The sequence below is a fragment of the Danio aesculapii genome, chromosome 6 (assembly GCF_903798145.1).
Source record: "Danio aesculapii chromosome 6, fDanAes4.1, whole genome shotgun sequence".
Classification (NCBI taxonomy): domain Eukaryota; kingdom Metazoa; phylum Chordata; class Actinopteri; order Cypriniformes; family Danionidae; genus Danio; species Danio aesculapii.
In genome coordinates, this window is record NC_079440.1 from 54,365,861 (window position 1) to 54,383,704 (window position 17,844).

The following is a 17,844-nucleotide window of genomic DNA, read 5'->3' on the forward strand; positions in this document are numbered from 1 at the left end:
TTGGGAAACACTGCTGTAGACTATCGGGAAAAAATTAGCTTAAAGGGGCTAATGATTTTTACCTTAAAATAGTTTTTAAAAAATTAAAAACTGCTTTTATTCTAGCTGAAATCAAACAAATAAGATTTTCTCCAGAAGAAAAAATATTATCAGACATACTGTGAAAATTTCCTTGCTCTGTTAAACATCGTTTGGGGAAAAAAAAAAAAAAAAAAAAATAATAATAATATATATATATATATATATATATATATATATATATATATATATATATTAAAGGGGACTAATAATTCTGACCAACTGTGTATATATGTATATTTTTTTCCCCCACATACACACGTAACACCTCGACTCTGATCATTAGAAACTTTATTGAATTAAAAGTGTTGACAGCATTTGAGCGATCTCAGCAGTGTAGAAGCACACACACACCTTCAGCTCAACCTGTGACCGAATTCATCCGCGTAACACTTAGGAGACTCATACTGATTATTGACACTTGAACAGAAACCCAAAAATCGCAATATACAAACGTTTACACACACTCTCGCACACATCATCATCATCATCTACCCCTTTGGAAAAATTCAGCATCCAGAAATGAAAGAATGTGTACCAAACACAACGAGAATGAAACCCATGCAAGCTTCAGACGCCCTCCTGCACCGCCGCGCTAAAGGAGATTCAAGTCAGGGATCGAAGGCGGCGCATACAGCATCAAAGTGGGTAGAAACTACTGAAACGTCCCAGCATTCCTGGCGCCTCACCATCCAGGGTATGTGTGTGTGTGTGTGGGGAAAAACAAAGAGTCTAGGTGCCCACAATGCTGGGGTCGTGTGCTGAGTCCGGCAGTGGAGAATCGTGGCAGTGATACAGAAAGCAGTTTCCCCAGCAGCTGTAGCAGATGAGAAACAGCGCCGCCAGGAAGACTAAGGCACAAATGGTGCACGGCTTCCTCTCCAACAGGAAGCTGAGCAGGTAGAAGCCCATGAACATGGAGTGGTTGAACCACAGGGCTGGATTTAAGGGTTTGGGGATCAAGAGGACCGGGAGGAGCCACTGGAGGCAGTACATGGTCTCTGTGGAAGCGGGACGCTTGGTATGAGCTCAGATATATCCGATGTGACGCTACTACAACACAAATCCCTTGTGTGTCTGTGAGGGATTAGACGTGCTATCCAAATACCAGACCAGGCCTTTTGGAGAAGGAGAGAGAGAAAACATTTTAATACACAGAATTCCCAGCTGGGCTTGCATTACCTTATAAGGCGCCGGGGTCACTGCATCAGGGTGTATTTTAAGAGATTATGAGGACAGAGGGTATTTTTAGGTGCTGGCCTTGAGTTACATATGAACAGTCTGACGAATATGTAAATACGATTATAATATTATATTATTAATGTCGTATGTGGCTAGATATGCTCCTTAAACGCTGAACAAATGCTTTATTTACATTTAAGTATTTAGGGGCTTTCTAAACTTAAATAGCAAAACTTGTTTATTTTTTTATAGGTATTAACTTTGCATTCTTTAAGTTTGCCTATTGAAAACTATAGTCTTAAGCTCGTAATAAAATCCATACATTGAGACTAGCATTCGTTTTAACAGGAGTTACGAAAATAATCGACAATAAACTAGGAAATACATTTGAATTATGTTATTAGTGCGGAGTTATAATTAATTATGAACATTTCAAATGTTTTAATTCCTTTATTTAAGTTGAATTGTTCGAGCAAGCCTAAACAGTTTAAATGTCAAAGCTAAATGAGGAAATTCAGCTTGCATTCCTTACTCTGTTTACACGAAGGATCGACAATAAACAACACAAGAGCTAGAAATCTGGCGTTTAGTAAAGCATTGCAGTTAAATGTTGGACAAAACTAGTATTTCAGGTTGTGTTGTGAATGCATGTAATCTATAACGTAAAGATATGAACAATAAAAACATTGTGACGTTAGCGTGTTGGCTAACCGGATATCTAGCATGCGTTAGCATAATGCTAGGTGTTAGCTCAAAAATAAACCGTCCGCCCACACATGTAAACATATATGACGGTGGTAATCGTAATTAATCAGGGTTTTAAACTCAAAAGAGTGAAATGATCATGTTCAGACCTGCCATTCTTCAAATTCAATCCTGATCCTGCATTTAAGCCTTCGCCATTGAGTTCAGCTCTTTGGGTGATTGCGTAGATTTGTGCCACTCCAAGGACCCAAACGACGGCGTGGTGTGTCCTGCAGATGCCTGTTTAAAATTAATGTAGTTCTAAAATATGACAAAATTGTTACACTTCTTTCTTTGTTTCTTTATTACATTTGCGTATGCTCTTTCACCAAATGATTGTACTTTTATTAGACGGTTGGATAATGAACCAAATGAATCATATTAGTATTATTAATGCTTGTATTTTGTCAAATATTATACTCCAAATGAATCATGGTACCTTATGTAGCAGTCTTGCCTACATATCTACTTACTAAGTAGAATATATGGAGGTTGTCATTAATTTAGTTGTTAATATAACTGCACGGTTGAGAAAAAAATGTCTTGGTTAATAATGCAAACTATGTCTAATGTGTTTTGCTGACATGCCTACACACTCATGCCCTTGGTCCACCATCTGGCTTTTAGTGCTTATGAAGCATCAATTTGTGCTTCCCACACAATTCAGATTGAACTAATCAGAAATCATTTGAGAAGCGTATTTGTAACACATACAAGAGAATTATTTGTCTAGCTGGTTAGATTGCTATTATGTTGCTATATGTATTTGAGCTATATAAAACACATGTTTTTTCCACGTTTTATTATGGAGTCAGATCAGTCTCAAGAACATAATACATTTACAAAATAAAATTCATACATGTACAGCACAACTCACATAACCAAAACGCAATTCTTAAAGACAAAACACAATAGGATAAATGTGCAGCTAGCGCTTCTTCTCATACTGATAAACTTCCGGTGAAAGCTTAATGTGACTTTTTAAAATTTTATAAGTTTCCTTTTACAGCATCGATGTTGTAATGTAATTAAAATATAGTCAGTTAAATAGACTTCAGTGTTTATTTAGTTGTTCAAGCGTAAAACGAGATGAAAAGCCGAATTTGAATTTGGCATCCTACCGCACAACACGACATGTTTGCTATTGCAGCTGGTCATATTTTGCAACCGGGGACCCGTGTGATGTAGGTTGGTAATTCGTCTATAAAATAAATGTTCATGTTTTAAAGACATGGCGAGGAAAAATATAATTTAATGCAGTGCTTCTTGTACATTCTAAGACCCACTTTATATCTTATATCACTCAGCCAGTGACGATCGTTGATTTTTAAAAAACAAACAAACCTTAAAACAGAAAACAAACTTAAACGCACCAATTTTGGTACAGCATACAGCATACAGTTCACCGGAAGTGCTTGACCCGGTAAAGTCTAGATCGGAAGTGCGATATGCACATCAATTTAGCAACATTGTTTATGACACTGTATAACAATAATTAATATTTTAACAATACTGTGACGGTTGGGTTTGGGTTTGGGTGGGGTTAGGGGTTAAAAAATACAATTTATTGGGTAATTAAAAAGATAGCATATATAATACTCAGTACAACTACAGTTTTTACAGTACTGTGGCGGTTGGTCTTAGGGTTGGGGTAGGAGTAGATGTTAATAAAATACAATAAATGGGAAATTTAATAAATAATATAAATAGTTCATGTTAACTTCCGGCCGCAACCATATCCGATCTAGCAACAACCGCTCCCGCATACTTCTGCATATACCCTATTTGTGAATTTACAGGTAAAAGGCGTAAACATTTGCTCGAATTAATTGAATTGGTGCATTTATGAATTGTGTTTATGAATTTACAAATTGTGCTTTGTGTATTTATGAATTGTGTTTGAATTTATTAATTGGATTTTATAAATGTGAATTGTGCTGTGCATGTGTGAATTTTATTTTGTGAACCTATTATTTTTGAGACCGATCTGACTCCATATTTTTGGCAATTTAAAAAATAAGACTATCTATCTATCTATCTATCTATCTATCTATCTATCTATCTATCTATCTATCTATCTATCTATCTATCTATCTATCTATCTATCTATCTATCTATCTATCTTAGCTTTGAAACATGTATAATTTACACTTAAAATATAAAAATATATATATATTACATTTTTATATATAAAACTTGACTACATTAGCGAATAAATTAATATATCAACAAAATAAAAGCCCACAAAATACAAAGCAATGCACATGACAGGATGAGATATTGTTTTAATTTTCAATATTTAATTAAAATCCCCACATCCAGCACATCTCTGCTCGAGGACACCACCACAGTGCATGATAAAGGTGCACTCCATAACCAACCCGTAACTACATAAAACAATACAAAATATACATCGACAGACAGCGGATGATGAATGAGCTGACATGTTGTCGCATTTGTGTTGAATGCTGAAAAAAATGATAGTGTTTCCATCGCGCATGGCTAAATCTCCCTCGAGATCTCCGTGGAAAGGTCTTCCTGTCAGCATCACACCGTTACTATGAGATCTGTGGAGCGATCCCGCCTCAAGGTAAGTACGCGTTTTCTTTCCAACAAACGTTTAAATAACCGAATAACAAAGGTGGTAAAGGCTAGTTCGCGTGCTACGTTTGTGTTTTTGTAGCACGGCTGTTAAATATTCGTGTAAAACAAAATATTTGCGGTATTACAAGGTCATATCTTATTGAACTACAATCGGATAAAACGTGTTATTGACAGTGTACATTAGCGAATTATAGTCGATATGTCGCTTTAGCTGTTATCGCTGTCGATAAATTAGATTTTACGCGTTCGAAAGGGTGTAAAGTCAGGTAAAATGGGCCACTGTGACCATGAAGGTAAACCGTTAATGTTGAAGCAGAATGAACATCTCTCTGCGTATCGCCCACATTGCTGTTTCTGTGTTTTGTTTAGCTTTTTATTGTTTATACGTCGCAATAAACAGTGTTTTTGCTAATGAGCGGTTTGAATGGCTGAATTAAGTCTCCATCCTCGCTAAGACAGCTCACTGTTCAGGTAAACATGTCATTTAACAAAGAAACAAGCGCTATTGTAACTTACACCCGTTTTTTCTTCCCTTATATTTATTTTAATTGATGAGGTAGCATTACAAGACATGGTAAATGTGTGGAAGGATATTGAGAGAATATTAATATTGATTTATTCATTCATTTTTCTTTGACTTAGTCCCTTTATTCATCAGGGGTCTCCACAGTGGAATGAACCGCCAACTTACCCAGCATATGTTTTACACAGCGGATGCCCTTCTAGCTGCAACCCAGTACTGAGAAACATTCATACACATACATTCACTACGGCCAATACAGTTTATTCAATTCACCTAAAGCGCATGTCTTTGGACTGTGGGGGAAACCAGAGCACCCGGAGAAAACCCACGCGAACATGGGGAGAACATGCAAACTCCACACAGAAACAGCAACTGACCCAGCCGGGCTCGAACCAGCAACCTTCTTGCTGTGAGGTGACAGTGCTAATCACTGAGCCACAGTGTCGCTGAGAATATTAATATATAGATTTTTAATTATCCCGTAAAGGGATAGTTCACACAAATATACAAACATTTACATGTTTCAAACCTAAATGAGCTTATTTCTTCTGTTAAACACAAAAGAAAATATTTTGAAAAATGTTGGAAACCTGTACCCATTGACTTTCATAGTATTTGTTTTTTCTATTATGCAAGTCATTCAGATTCAGGTTTTCAGCTTTTTTCCCCACAATATCTTATTGTTTGTTCAACAGTAAAAATAAACTCAAGAAGTTTGGAACCATTTAAGGGTGAGTAGATTTTAATTTTGGGGTCCCTTTAAAACAATAAAGGTGTTTTTTATATAGTAAAAGTGTTGTAATCACGTTTTTTGTTTGATCAGTATTTAACAAAAAACAAGTTTAACTACAAATACCATGGTTAAACTATGGTTAGTGAAGCAAAGCCCTGGTTAATTTGGGGATAAACTACAATAGTCATATTTTTTTTGTTTTATTTGTTGATTTGTTATTTTTATTTTGTATTAAAGTGATAAATATATAGAGATATAACACTTAAAATACGCCAACCTGATTTCACCAAGTAGGACATGTTCCTGGATTAACATTGATGTTGCTCCTGGAACAACTTTTCAATCAGCCAATCAGAATGAAGGGATATGTTTACAGCTTATGTTAAGTTCAGGCTTACGGTTAGGTTTATGCACTTCTACATGATTGTTGTCCAACTATTATTCCCCTCTGATTTTGAGAATAATTTGCAGTTATGGCTGGGTTTTGGGGTAGGGAATAGGTATGGATTACATTTTCCAACAAAAATGATGTTCTGGGATCAACATAGATGTTAATCCAGGATCACATCGTACTTGGAAAAATCATGACGTGCCTTAAAATATAAAGATGTTAAACATTATGGTTTTGCTGTAGAAAGAACTGTCTGTTTTTAAGATGTTTGTACTTTTGTTTAAACATTAGACAGTTTATTAATGCGGAGGAAAATATATTCAATGAAATGTAAAGATATTAAATATTCAAAGTGGATAGTTGCTCTTGTACAAAGAAAATTGTTATTGCCACAGCATACAGTAACCAGAACATAATTTCCTTTATTGCCAATTTATTTCTATTCGTTAACTCATCTTATTATGCTGCAGTCACATTAGAGTTTGTGCGTGCGAAATTCTGTTGTACGGCGCTGCGAAAGGGGCGGGATCAAACAAGATGATTAGACATTTTAAAAAAGCGAGCGATTGGTCAATATTTAAAATTTCTGTCCAGAGAGGTCATTTTTGATCTTCGATTGGTCTCACACAGTCATGTGATGCGATTTCGCAGGTCAGAGTTCACCAAGCTTGAACTTTCCAACACAACGAACTGCGAAACTTGTCGTACAAGCTTGTTTTTCTGGTCGGATGCATTCCCGTGCGTATGAATGGAAGTCTATTGTAAGAAAAATGTAGTGTGACAGCAGCTTTATTGTCATGTTAAATATTTTGCAGTGGTTTAATGTTGAATAATGCCATCACTGCAGAGCTATGCTGCAAATCTCATATCTGAATACTTAAACTGTAAACACACATAAAATAGCTTAAGATCATTACAGTTTTCAAGGTAGGCATGTACACCTACACACACACTGTATGGATGTACTATCCTCCAGAGCTATACCTGGACTAATATCCTTTTCTCAAGGACACAGTGTTGATTGTGTCCGCTCTTAAATTAGAATCGTAACCTTTTGGTAACAAGCTTACGTTTTAATTTTTACACATTGCCACATTTTCCAACCTCGATGTGTTACTAATGAGAAATGAAAACTGAATATAAATTCATAAGCAGTGCAGAGGCCTACCTCTGTTGTGTTTACAACACATGCATGTGGATTTGAATACTACAATGTAATTTTAATTGCTTTGTCAGAGAGATCAAACCAAAAACAAGTGTACATTTTATGAAATTGACATTTATACATCACCCAAAAGCTGAATATATAAGCTTTCCATTACAGTGTTTCCTCTAGGATTTTTTTTCAGCTGTGGCTGCAGCCTTTTACACAGATCCATCAACTAAGGCGTTATTTCAATGACAAATGTTGTGAGCGCAGTATTACAAGTCGAGATCGCATTTATGTAATACGAGCATGTTGATCTTTGCTTGTGCGCCGATTTCCTCTGTTCGTGCACAAAACTTCTTGCGCGCTCTCAAATATACGCTGCTCAAGTGCAGATTTTCTTGTGCGCTCTAAATAAACGTTGCAAAAACGTTGTAACAGGTTTGCTAGGAATATTTATAAATGTCTCCAATAGACCTACAGAGCAGTATTAATGCGTCCTGAAGTAAAGTGAAACAGCTATAAACTCCAGCAAGATAAAGTCATTGCAAGCAAAACCATAGACCTTTATCTATAAATAAAGTATATTTATATAAACTGTGTTTATCTTAACTGAAACCGACGTCGTGTTTGCTAGCCTCATGCATCACGCACCTGTCAGTCAGTACGTCACCATAAAGGGTAAACAAATATCGCACAGCACAACTACGGTTACAGAAAAGTTTGCGGTGTTATAATTCACTTACCTTTTAACACATTTTGGTGCGATTATAACTCGCTATTAAAAAAACAACGACTGAATGATTTGAATGAGAAGCTGTAATGTAGCCGTGGCGGCATGAATTTTGGTGTGGCTCCCCGCCATGCAAGAATGAATGTAGCGGAAACCATGCATCAGATGTGTGGTTTGCTTGATACAATTGTCCAAGATACATTCATTCATTCATTCATCTATTTTCTTTTCGGCTTAGTCCCTTCGTTAATCCAGGGTCGCCACAGCGGAATGAACCGCCAACTTATCCTGCACATGTTCTACACAGCAAATGCACTTCCAGCTGCAACCCATCACTGAGATACATCCATACTGTCCAAGATACAGCTATTTAAAAATCTGAAATCTGAAGATTCAAAATATTCAATTCAATCTCAATCTAAATATTGAGAAAATCACCTTTATAGATGTCCAATTAAGCTCTTAGCAATGCAAATTACTGGTATTACTAATAAAAAGTTACATTTTGCTATATTTATAGTGCGAAATTTACAAAATATCTTCATGGAACATGATCTTTACTCAATATTCGAATGATTTTTGACATAAAATAAAAATCGATCTTTTTGACCCATTCAATGTCTTTTTGCCCCAGATTTGACATATGGCACAGACCACCATGTAGGGATGTGCATAATACAGGTACTGGAAAAATACCTATTACTTATATACACTTATTAAATTACGAACGATTCGATATCATAATTCGGTATTTGACACATTACAATTTTGAAGTTAGCCAGTAGACAGTGCTTTACAATCTGCTGCTGAAACTAGGACACTTCACTACAGAATGGCGCGATGGATCATCAAACAGACAGAACTCGATCAATGCACCTGAAACTTAAATAAGGACAATACTAGAAGTGACACTAGAAGGTTATTTGTCACCTATGGTATCGACATACAGGTGCTGGTCATATAATTAGAATATCTTCAAAAAGTTGAATTATTTCACTAGTTTTATTTAAGAAGTGAAACATGTGAAAAATGTATAGATTCATTCCACACAGACCGATATATTTCAAGTATTCATTTCTTTTAATTTTGATGATTTTGATGACAACTAATGAAACCCCCAAATTCCCTTTCTCAGAAAATGAGAAGATTGTGAAAAGGTTCAGTATTGAAAACACTTGGCGTCGGCAAGTGGCGACATATAGCACTGACGTGCTCAAGGCGACCCGAGTTCGATTTCCGGCTCAAGGTCCTTTGCTGATCCTTTCCCTCTCTCTGCTCCCAATGCTTTCCTGTCCAAAATCTCTACTGTCCTATCATAATAAAGGTGAAAACCCCCTAAATAAATAATTAAAAAAAATTATCAGCTAATTAACTCAAAACACCTGCAAAGGCTTTAAATGGTCTCACAATCTAGTTCTGTAGGCTACATAATCATGGGGAAGACGGTTGATTTGACATTGTTGAATAGACCACCACTGACACCATGCACAAAGAGGGCAATACAAGGGCATTGTTTCTACTTATATGATCAGCACCTGTATTATCAATATTTAGGTATTACATATCGTATTGAATCCAAAATTATGGTATCAAATCATCCCTACTGCCATGTTAAATTTTCAAGACATTTTCGCTGATATTGTCTGATTACATTTTTTAAACAAAAAAAGAAAGTAAGAAATGTGATGATGACTAGAGAGGACTTTGTTTGTGAATTGGTGCTTTAAACATTATGGTCTGTTGTTCACACCATAATATAAGCCATATTCTCTTTTAAAGGTAAAACAAGAGGCATTTGATTCAACATGAGTGCCTGGACTCAGTGTGGATGGAGTCCATGAATGCCGTGGAGCTCCGTGAACTGGGGGAATGTCCTCAGGCCTCCTCAGGACCACGGCCATCGACCGGCATTGAAAATGCTTCATTTGAAGATGAAGATCCGGGAACAAGGATCCGCGTTACCTCCAGAGCATCTGGACCTAATTTCACATCCATTGACTCCCAATCAAACCCGCTGCCTATACAGAGAGAAGTGCCATCGCCACGCTCCGAAGATGAACCCGAGCTCGAGTATAACGACCATTCAGTGGACTACGGGTTCATTTTCGCGCTTGTTTTCCTGGTGAGTGGCATCATATTAGTGGTAATCGCCTACACCATCCCAAGAGAGGCAAAAGTCAACCCGGACCAAGTGACAGCGCGTCAGATGGAGAAACTGGAGATGTACTACGCACAACTCGGTTCTCATCTCGACAAATGCATTATTGCGGGACTGGGTTTGCTCACTCTGGGAGGAATGCTGTTATCTGTTTTATTAATGGTGTCTATATGCAAAGGAGAACTGTATCGGCGGAGGACTTTCGCTAGAAGACCCATGAAATCATACGGATCCATTAACATGAGGATGAGGCAGTTAGCTGAAGGCGATGGGAGGGAGACGCTTGTGGAATGTGAACCGAACACCGGCGCCGATGCAGCCAACGGTAATCAGGTTCCTCCAGGAACACTAAACACGTAGCACAACCCAATCACACTGAAGAGTTACAGTTCCTAAAGGACGAAGTACTTGCAAGGCAGCAGCATGATGTTTTTGTCAATTGAAGATTTTGACTTTTAAATTAATTGCTTTAAGTTCAAGGTTGCTACCGACATTACGTTCTGTTGTGTTGCCAGATCTCAGTAAAATCAATTGAAAAGAAGCCAGCAACAAAAAACCCAAATATACTTTATCTACTAACAATATGCAAATGTTAATATTTAAATTTTTATATTTCTTAATTTAATTGCAAATACAAAAAAACTAAAAATCAACAAATGTTTTTGGTTAATTTAAGATTTTGACTTTTAAATGAATTTAAGTTGAAGGTTTCTGGCGTAATTACATTTTGTATGTTGCCAGATCTCAGTAAAATCAATTATAAAAAACTGTGAAAAAGAAGCCAACAACAAAAAACTCAAATATACTTTTTATCTACTAACAATATGCAAATGACAATAGTTAAATCTGAATATTTCTTAATTTAATTGCAAATAGAAAACCAAAGTATCATTAAATGTTTTTGGTAAATTTAAGATTTTGGCTTTTAAATTAGTTGCTTTCATTTTGAGGTTGCTGGCACCATTACGTTCTGCTGTGTTGCCAGATCTCAGTAAAATCGATTTAAAAAAATATGAAAAGAAGCCAAAAAACCAAAAACAAACAAATATACAACTTTATCTACTAACAATATGCAAATGATATTAATTAAATCTGAATTAGGAAAATAGGATAACTTAATTTAATTGCAAATAAGAAATCAAAATATTCTCTATTTTGTATAATAAGAGGACATGGCAACACTGATCAATGCATAAGGCAGTTAGATAACTATATAGTAAAAAAATGGTGCTAATTTGGTATGCAAATGAGCAAAAAGACAAATAAACTGATATTTTGATCAAACAAACAAACAAAAACACTAAGACATGGAAAAAAACTGTAAAGAAAACAAATAAAAAGCAGCGTGATTTGACTTACCATCATTAATTAGACTTCTGGTTTGGCTTACAAATGAATGCCTTTCCTGTAGTAATCTTGAACATTTTGATTCTTCTTAAACAGGCTTTGTTTTCTTTGTGCTAATATTTATTTACATTTTTTCATTTTTCATACATGTTAACTTATTAAAGGGTACCTATTATTCCTCTTTTAACAAGATGCAAAATAAGTCTCTAATATGTGTAAAGTTTCAGCTCAAAATAACCCCCAAATAATGTTTTATATCTCTTTGAAGCTGCCCCATTTAGACTTTGATCCTAGTTGTGCCATTTTAGTGACTGTCGCTTTAAATTCAAATGAGATCTATTCAAAAGAGGGCGGGGCTTCAAATGCCCATGTGTCAGCATAGTGGCAGATTCAAAAACAAGACAACATCCTATGCTAATGAGGGACAGATTAGCCGCATTTCCACTATCGGGCCAGTGCGAGCCAGGGCTTTAATCGGGCCAGGCCGGGCCAATAGCCCGGGAGGTTGAGAAATGAGGCCGAAATCATGTCGCGTTTCCACTGTCGGGCTAGTTGCTCGCAGCAAGTCACGCAAACACCGCCCCCAGAACGTCCCCCGAATCAAACGTCACACAACCCGTCACACAACCCGCCCACTTCAGCGGGAACAAAAAACTCAAATTATAACCACAAACACAACCTGGCATCACTACGAGAGCTGGAAGATGGAGAACACCGAAGCGATTGCTTTTTTACTGTTTGTGGTCTGTTGGTGTAAGGCCAGACAGCGATCCCTGGATAAGGACATTCGAGTTCGGCGGCATTTATTTTTTCTTCTTCTTAGTGAGTTGATCAAGCGCGATAGCAAAACAAATGTAGGGGAAGAAAGCATCTTGTCTCCTCTTTACCTGACAGGAAAACTCCGCCTTTGTACGTAACCCCGCCCCGAAGCCCCAGTTGGCCCTCCTTGGCCCAAGGTATTCGGCGGGCCGAAAAAGGCCGGACGCTGGCCCCAAGGAAGCCCCGCTTTGGCCCGATTACGCCCCGGAAGTGATAGTGGAAACGCGACTGGCCTTGGCTCGCCCTGGCTCGCTCGCTTTAGGCGCGATAGTGGAAACGCGGCTAATGTCACTAATGGGCGGGGCTTTCCCCCTGTGATGACACATACAAAGCTAGAATGTCAATCAAAGTGTTTTTGCAGACTGTTTTTATCAAGTGTGATTATAAAGAATTAAACTAATATGTTTTTACCATTAGAAGCTGGTTATATTCGCAGACTGTTGCCACACAACTGTGTTTAAACCCCTTATAAAAGTGATTTTTGCATAATAGGTCCCCTTTAATGCTGCCTTGCAAGTACTGTCATCATTTCAGCCACGTTCCTGGCAAACACTCTTAAAACACAGAATGTGATGATGCAAAAAGAAATGGTAACTCCTCAAAAGACAACTGAATGAAAGCACAATGGTGAAGCGTCATAATAACTCAACATGCTGCAGAACAAACCGCCATCAGCTACTCGACGAAACTTGAAATAAATGTCTGTATAACCTACAACTGCTACACTTAAGACGCTATGAGTGGAAAATATACAAGCTATTATTATCCAAGGATGCAATATGCCTTAAGATGTTACAAAAATTCACCGTGAACACATTTAGGCTTGTTTGTATTTGTATACTGTTGGTGTTTTTGTATATGTGTAACACACACTTACTCGTTGTCATCAGCCCACGTTCTCGGAGTAGAAGACAATGTACTGCAACCAAGGGATTAGACATATGAATGCTAAATGTTTTAAACGAAATATCTATTTTACAATATCTATCAGGATGGTAAATTTAGTAGATTTGTGCTAACAAAAATGTGAAGTTTTACTGTAATGGTGCAATACGCATTAGGTTAAAGTAGAAACATATATATTTCAATATAAATGTTCCGGTTACAAAGCTGTCGTCTTCTCATTAACACAACAGATATAGGCTACTGTATGCTTTAAGAATAAGCTCATCGCTAGGGGGTGTGCGATATTGACGGAAATATGAAATTGCAATATTTTTATGACAATTACTATAATTATATTGTGCGTTTTTGTGTGCTGTCTAACGAGATTTAGCACTAAATCACCAGTATGTGACAGCAGATCTTTGAGTCAATGAAGCATTCATTCCAATGATTCATTTAAAAGGACTGATTCATTTAGAAATGCAGCATTAGGGATGGGCCGATACATGATATTAAATCAAATCGCGATAAAATTTATGTCAATAATAATAATAAGCTCTGGACTTTTTACTCTATATTGATCTAAGAGCTCATCACACAGCAGGAATGTGCAACAATAGGGATCTAAAAGTGTGTTGATATAAGAGATGTACTGAATTTTCGCCCGCCGAAAATTTATCGACCGAAAATGTGTAACGGAGGACAGCTAGTAAAGTGCTATGCAGGTAAAACTCACTCCTCTGACCTCTAAAGGATCTCTGGCGACAGAAACTAACGGCCATGGTCTTTAGCCTCCTTGTTAGAGCAACCGACTCCCATACAAAGAATCGCGGTTCGATCCCAGCTCAGCGCAGGTTGGGTGCAGTAGGACTGGTGGGCTACATATGTTATGCCATTTAATGCACTCTCTAATTTTTGTGGCTTCAGTCATTGTTGGAGTACTCTTAAATCTGGAAGCATTAACAACTTATATCAAAATATATATCGTTATCGTTCAATATGGAAAATATTTATAGATATTTATAGACATTTTTGCCATATCGCCCAGCCCTACGCAGTGTACTGCTTGCTATGCCTGAAATCAAATAATAAGCAAAACAGATTCTACTTTTGTTGACATTCTGTAATGCACAGTTTGAAGGACTATATTACAAAATGAAGTGACTAAAAGGGACATTTATATTCATACTATCTAGATAAGCGCAATATTATCGGAATATTTAATAAATTCACTAATAGTGGGCCTGACAGATATGGAAAAACGCTACTTGCCCAGTAAAAATATTATTTATTCAGTGGTAAAATATAAAAACATTAAGTTATTTCTGTTTTAAACATTAATTGGTGTCATAAAGTCACAGGGTGGGGTGGCACGGTGGCTCAATGGTTAGCACTGTCGCCTCACAGCAAGAAGGTCACTGGTTTGAGTCCTGGCTGGGCCAGTTGGCATTTCTGTGTGTAGTTTGCATGTTCTCACCATGTTTGCATTGGTTTTCTCTGGGTACTCCGGTTTCCCCCACAGTCCAAAGACATGCGCTATAGGTGAATTGGGTAAACAATTTTCCATAGTGTGTATTTGTGTGAATGCAAGAGTGTATGGGTGTTTCCCAGTACTGGGTTGCGGCGGGAAGGGCATCCCCCATGTAAAACATATGCTGGAATAGTTGGCGACCCCTGATCAATAAGGGGCTTAACCGAAGGACAATTAATGAATGAAGTCTCAAGGCTAGTTTGATATAATGGTTAGAAGCTACAGTTTATAATCATAAAAACACAAACATAACACTGTCCAAAAAAAACCACAAACAACGAAAGGTGTCGCTGTAAGCATCGGCTATTGATGAAAATGGGGATAAAAATACTGCCTTATCTGATACCTGTGAAATCCAATATTGTGCATAACTAATACTGCCCATATTCATAATATAGGATTCAAATCTATTCAGGCCCAATCCCAATTCTACCCCTTAGCCCTTTCCCTTATCCCTGCCCCCCTTGCTTTGCACGTTCCTGTGAAGGGTAGGGGTGTCCCAATTCTCTTTAGCTTGAAGGCGTAGGGCTAAGGGGAAGGGGTAGATACCCCTTCGAATGGAGATTTTGCAGGACCACACTCGAAACCAAGGGGTAATAAAATTTCCCAGAATACACCAGCCACAACATCAGGATCACTGCACCTGGAAGTTATTAGTACAAATTTGTATTTTTTGTCATTATTACGAATTTTTACAACAAACAAACACATGTTTTAATATATTCATTACCCTGCATAAAAAACCCCCGCAAAATTTCACGATCTATAATCCATAATAACTACTGTACAGCAGTCCCACAACATTCTGACACGCGATGACACTGGAATACCCTGTCAGAAAAGTCTAGTGGCTGGGAATGAGCTTTTTACAGTGTCTGCTATAATGTTAATGTTGTTTTTGGTATGTTTACATAGATGAAAATGGCCACTGTGTAAATACACAGTATAGTTATGAGCTTATTGCCACATTATATCATTATGATAACATGATATATGCCTTCAGTGATTTCCTGAAGATAAATACCAAAAAATAACACAACTGGAATAACTACAGCAGTCGCGATCGTCTGATCTCATATGAAGTAAGAGATCGAGATGACATATAATGACGTGTGCAGGGGCTGTAGTGCTGTCCCAATTCTTAGGGGTAAATTTTGAAGCCCCTTGGGGAAGAAGGGGAAGGGGTAGGGGTACAAAAAGGGATTGGGCCTTAGTATGCGATTTCAGATGCACACTTTGTGAATGATTCATTATATCATTGACTCAAATGTTTTGTTCGAAAACGGATTTGAACACTGCATTGATTCTACTTTGTGTCCAAATGTTCTTGCTTGTTGAACTGTTGTATGAAATCAATATCACATTTTTGCAATCACACTCACATGCTGATATTCAGGAAAACGGCACTTTCGGAATATAAAAACACAAACCCACACAGGGATATTTTTGCTTTCAAAACTTGAATTGTTCTGTAATCTTTAATATGTCTTCATCACACATCTAAAGAGTGCTTTGATTTTGTTTTTTGCTAAGCGAGTGACATATTTAATTACTTCAGCTCGCACAACACGTATGATATTATCGTAGACTATAAATATCGTAGACTACTCATCCCCTCATTTATTGTTATAGTGATAGCACATAAGCAGAGGTGATATTTGTCGTTCAGCTTTTCCGGATCTCATATGAATCTGCCTGAACCTTGGTCCCTTTGGTTTAGCTTTCCTGCTGAGTTTTCACTATTTTTTTTAAAAGCACAGCATTCGAAAGCAAGACTGTAATCAAAACGAAGCGGAAATCTAATAAAAGCAGATGTATTACACATCTTAGGTGTAGTAAAGATTGCCCTGGTCTGCAATCTTACATCTCACAGGTGTGAGCAATCCAAAATACAGTACATATCTGAAAGCCTCATAATGGCAACTGGTAACTGATACTGTATATAGATAAATCACATTGCATTAGTAGAGTTGCAAAAGTGCACTTGATTAACATCATTTTAAGACCGAGAATGCATTTGGAGTTATTTCTGTTATTTACATACATAAATGTTGGCTCAAATCTTGAAAAAACGATAACGCAGAGTTTTGTCATTAGTCCAATGGTTAATTGAAGCACATTGAGAATAGTGTTACTTAAGGCTCGTTCACACCAAGCACAATAACTATAAACATAACAATGAAAACATCGTTGTGGAATATAACTTTCAGAACGTTTTTCTCAGCTTTTAAGTGATAAAACACTGATAGCCAGTCAGAATCCATCGAAATATAAAGAGATCACGCAGAACTACTTAACGTTAAGCCCTCTTTTCAAAGATGACTACCTTGAAAACAATTGGTTCTACAATGGGAGTGAATAATACAAATTTACATTGAAGCTATGCAAGCCAGGCTAGCAAATTGAAGTATAAAAAAAATACCTCAGGTATTTATTATAGTCTCAGTGTCTTTGCTTTGCCTCCTTTAAAAAATGCTGGGGGGAAATTATTTGTGCGATTTTTAATGCACTACACAGACGGTTTATTAGATTAGATTAAATTAGATTCAATTTAATTGTCATTACACATGTACAAGTACAAGGCAACAAAATCAGATAGATTCCACGAGCTGGACTCACTGGTCAGATGGACTAGAGATGTAACATGAATAAAAATAAACAGATCATTATCGTTTGCTGGTGTGGACATAAATATTGTTGTCATTATATTTGTAGTTTTTGTTCTTAGTGTGAACGTTTCTTTAGGCTGTGTGTCCACCGAAGCATTTTTGCACTGCAGAAACAAGTATTATTCGAAAAATGCTCAGCTGTGAGCGCTTTTGTAGCGCATCGGGTTTTTTTCGCTGTAGCGATACAAATGGAAAGTCTTAAGCAGATTATTTGTTGACAGTTAATAATAATAATAATAATAATAATACATTTTATTTGTTATGCGCTTTTTTTTAAACTCAAAGCGCTACAAAACAATA

The 17,844-nt window shown here is 37.0% G+C and overlaps 2 protein-coding genes across 2 annotated transcripts; one reads left to right on the forward strand and one right to left on the reverse strand.

Annotated features, from left to right (window-relative positions):
- Positions 1-352: 352 nt before the first annotated feature.
- Positions 353-2,212, reverse strand: blcap (bladder cancer associated protein). Its single transcript, XM_056459162.1, has 2 exons — positions 2,115-2,212; positions 353-1,196 (listed from the first exon to the last, which is right to left on the reverse strand). The coding sequence occupies exon 2, from the start codon at positions 1,072-1,074 to the stop codon at positions 811-813; it is 264 nt and encodes an 87-aa protein (XP_056315137.1). The 5' UTR covers positions 1,075-1,196; positions 2,115-2,212; the 3' UTR covers positions 353-810.
- A 2,317-nt stretch (positions 2,213-4,529) lies between these two features.
- tmem74b (transmembrane protein 74B) lies at positions 4,530-10,844 on the forward strand. Its single transcript, XM_056459163.1, has 2 exons — positions 4,530-4,594; positions 9,915-10,844. Exon 2 carries the CDS (start codon positions 9,964-9,966, stop codon positions 10,651-10,653), a length of 690 nt encoding a protein of 229 aa, XP_056315138.1. The 5' UTR covers positions 4,530-4,594; positions 9,915-9,963; the 3' UTR covers positions 10,654-10,844.
- Positions 10,845-17,844: the final 7,000 nt, after the last annotated feature.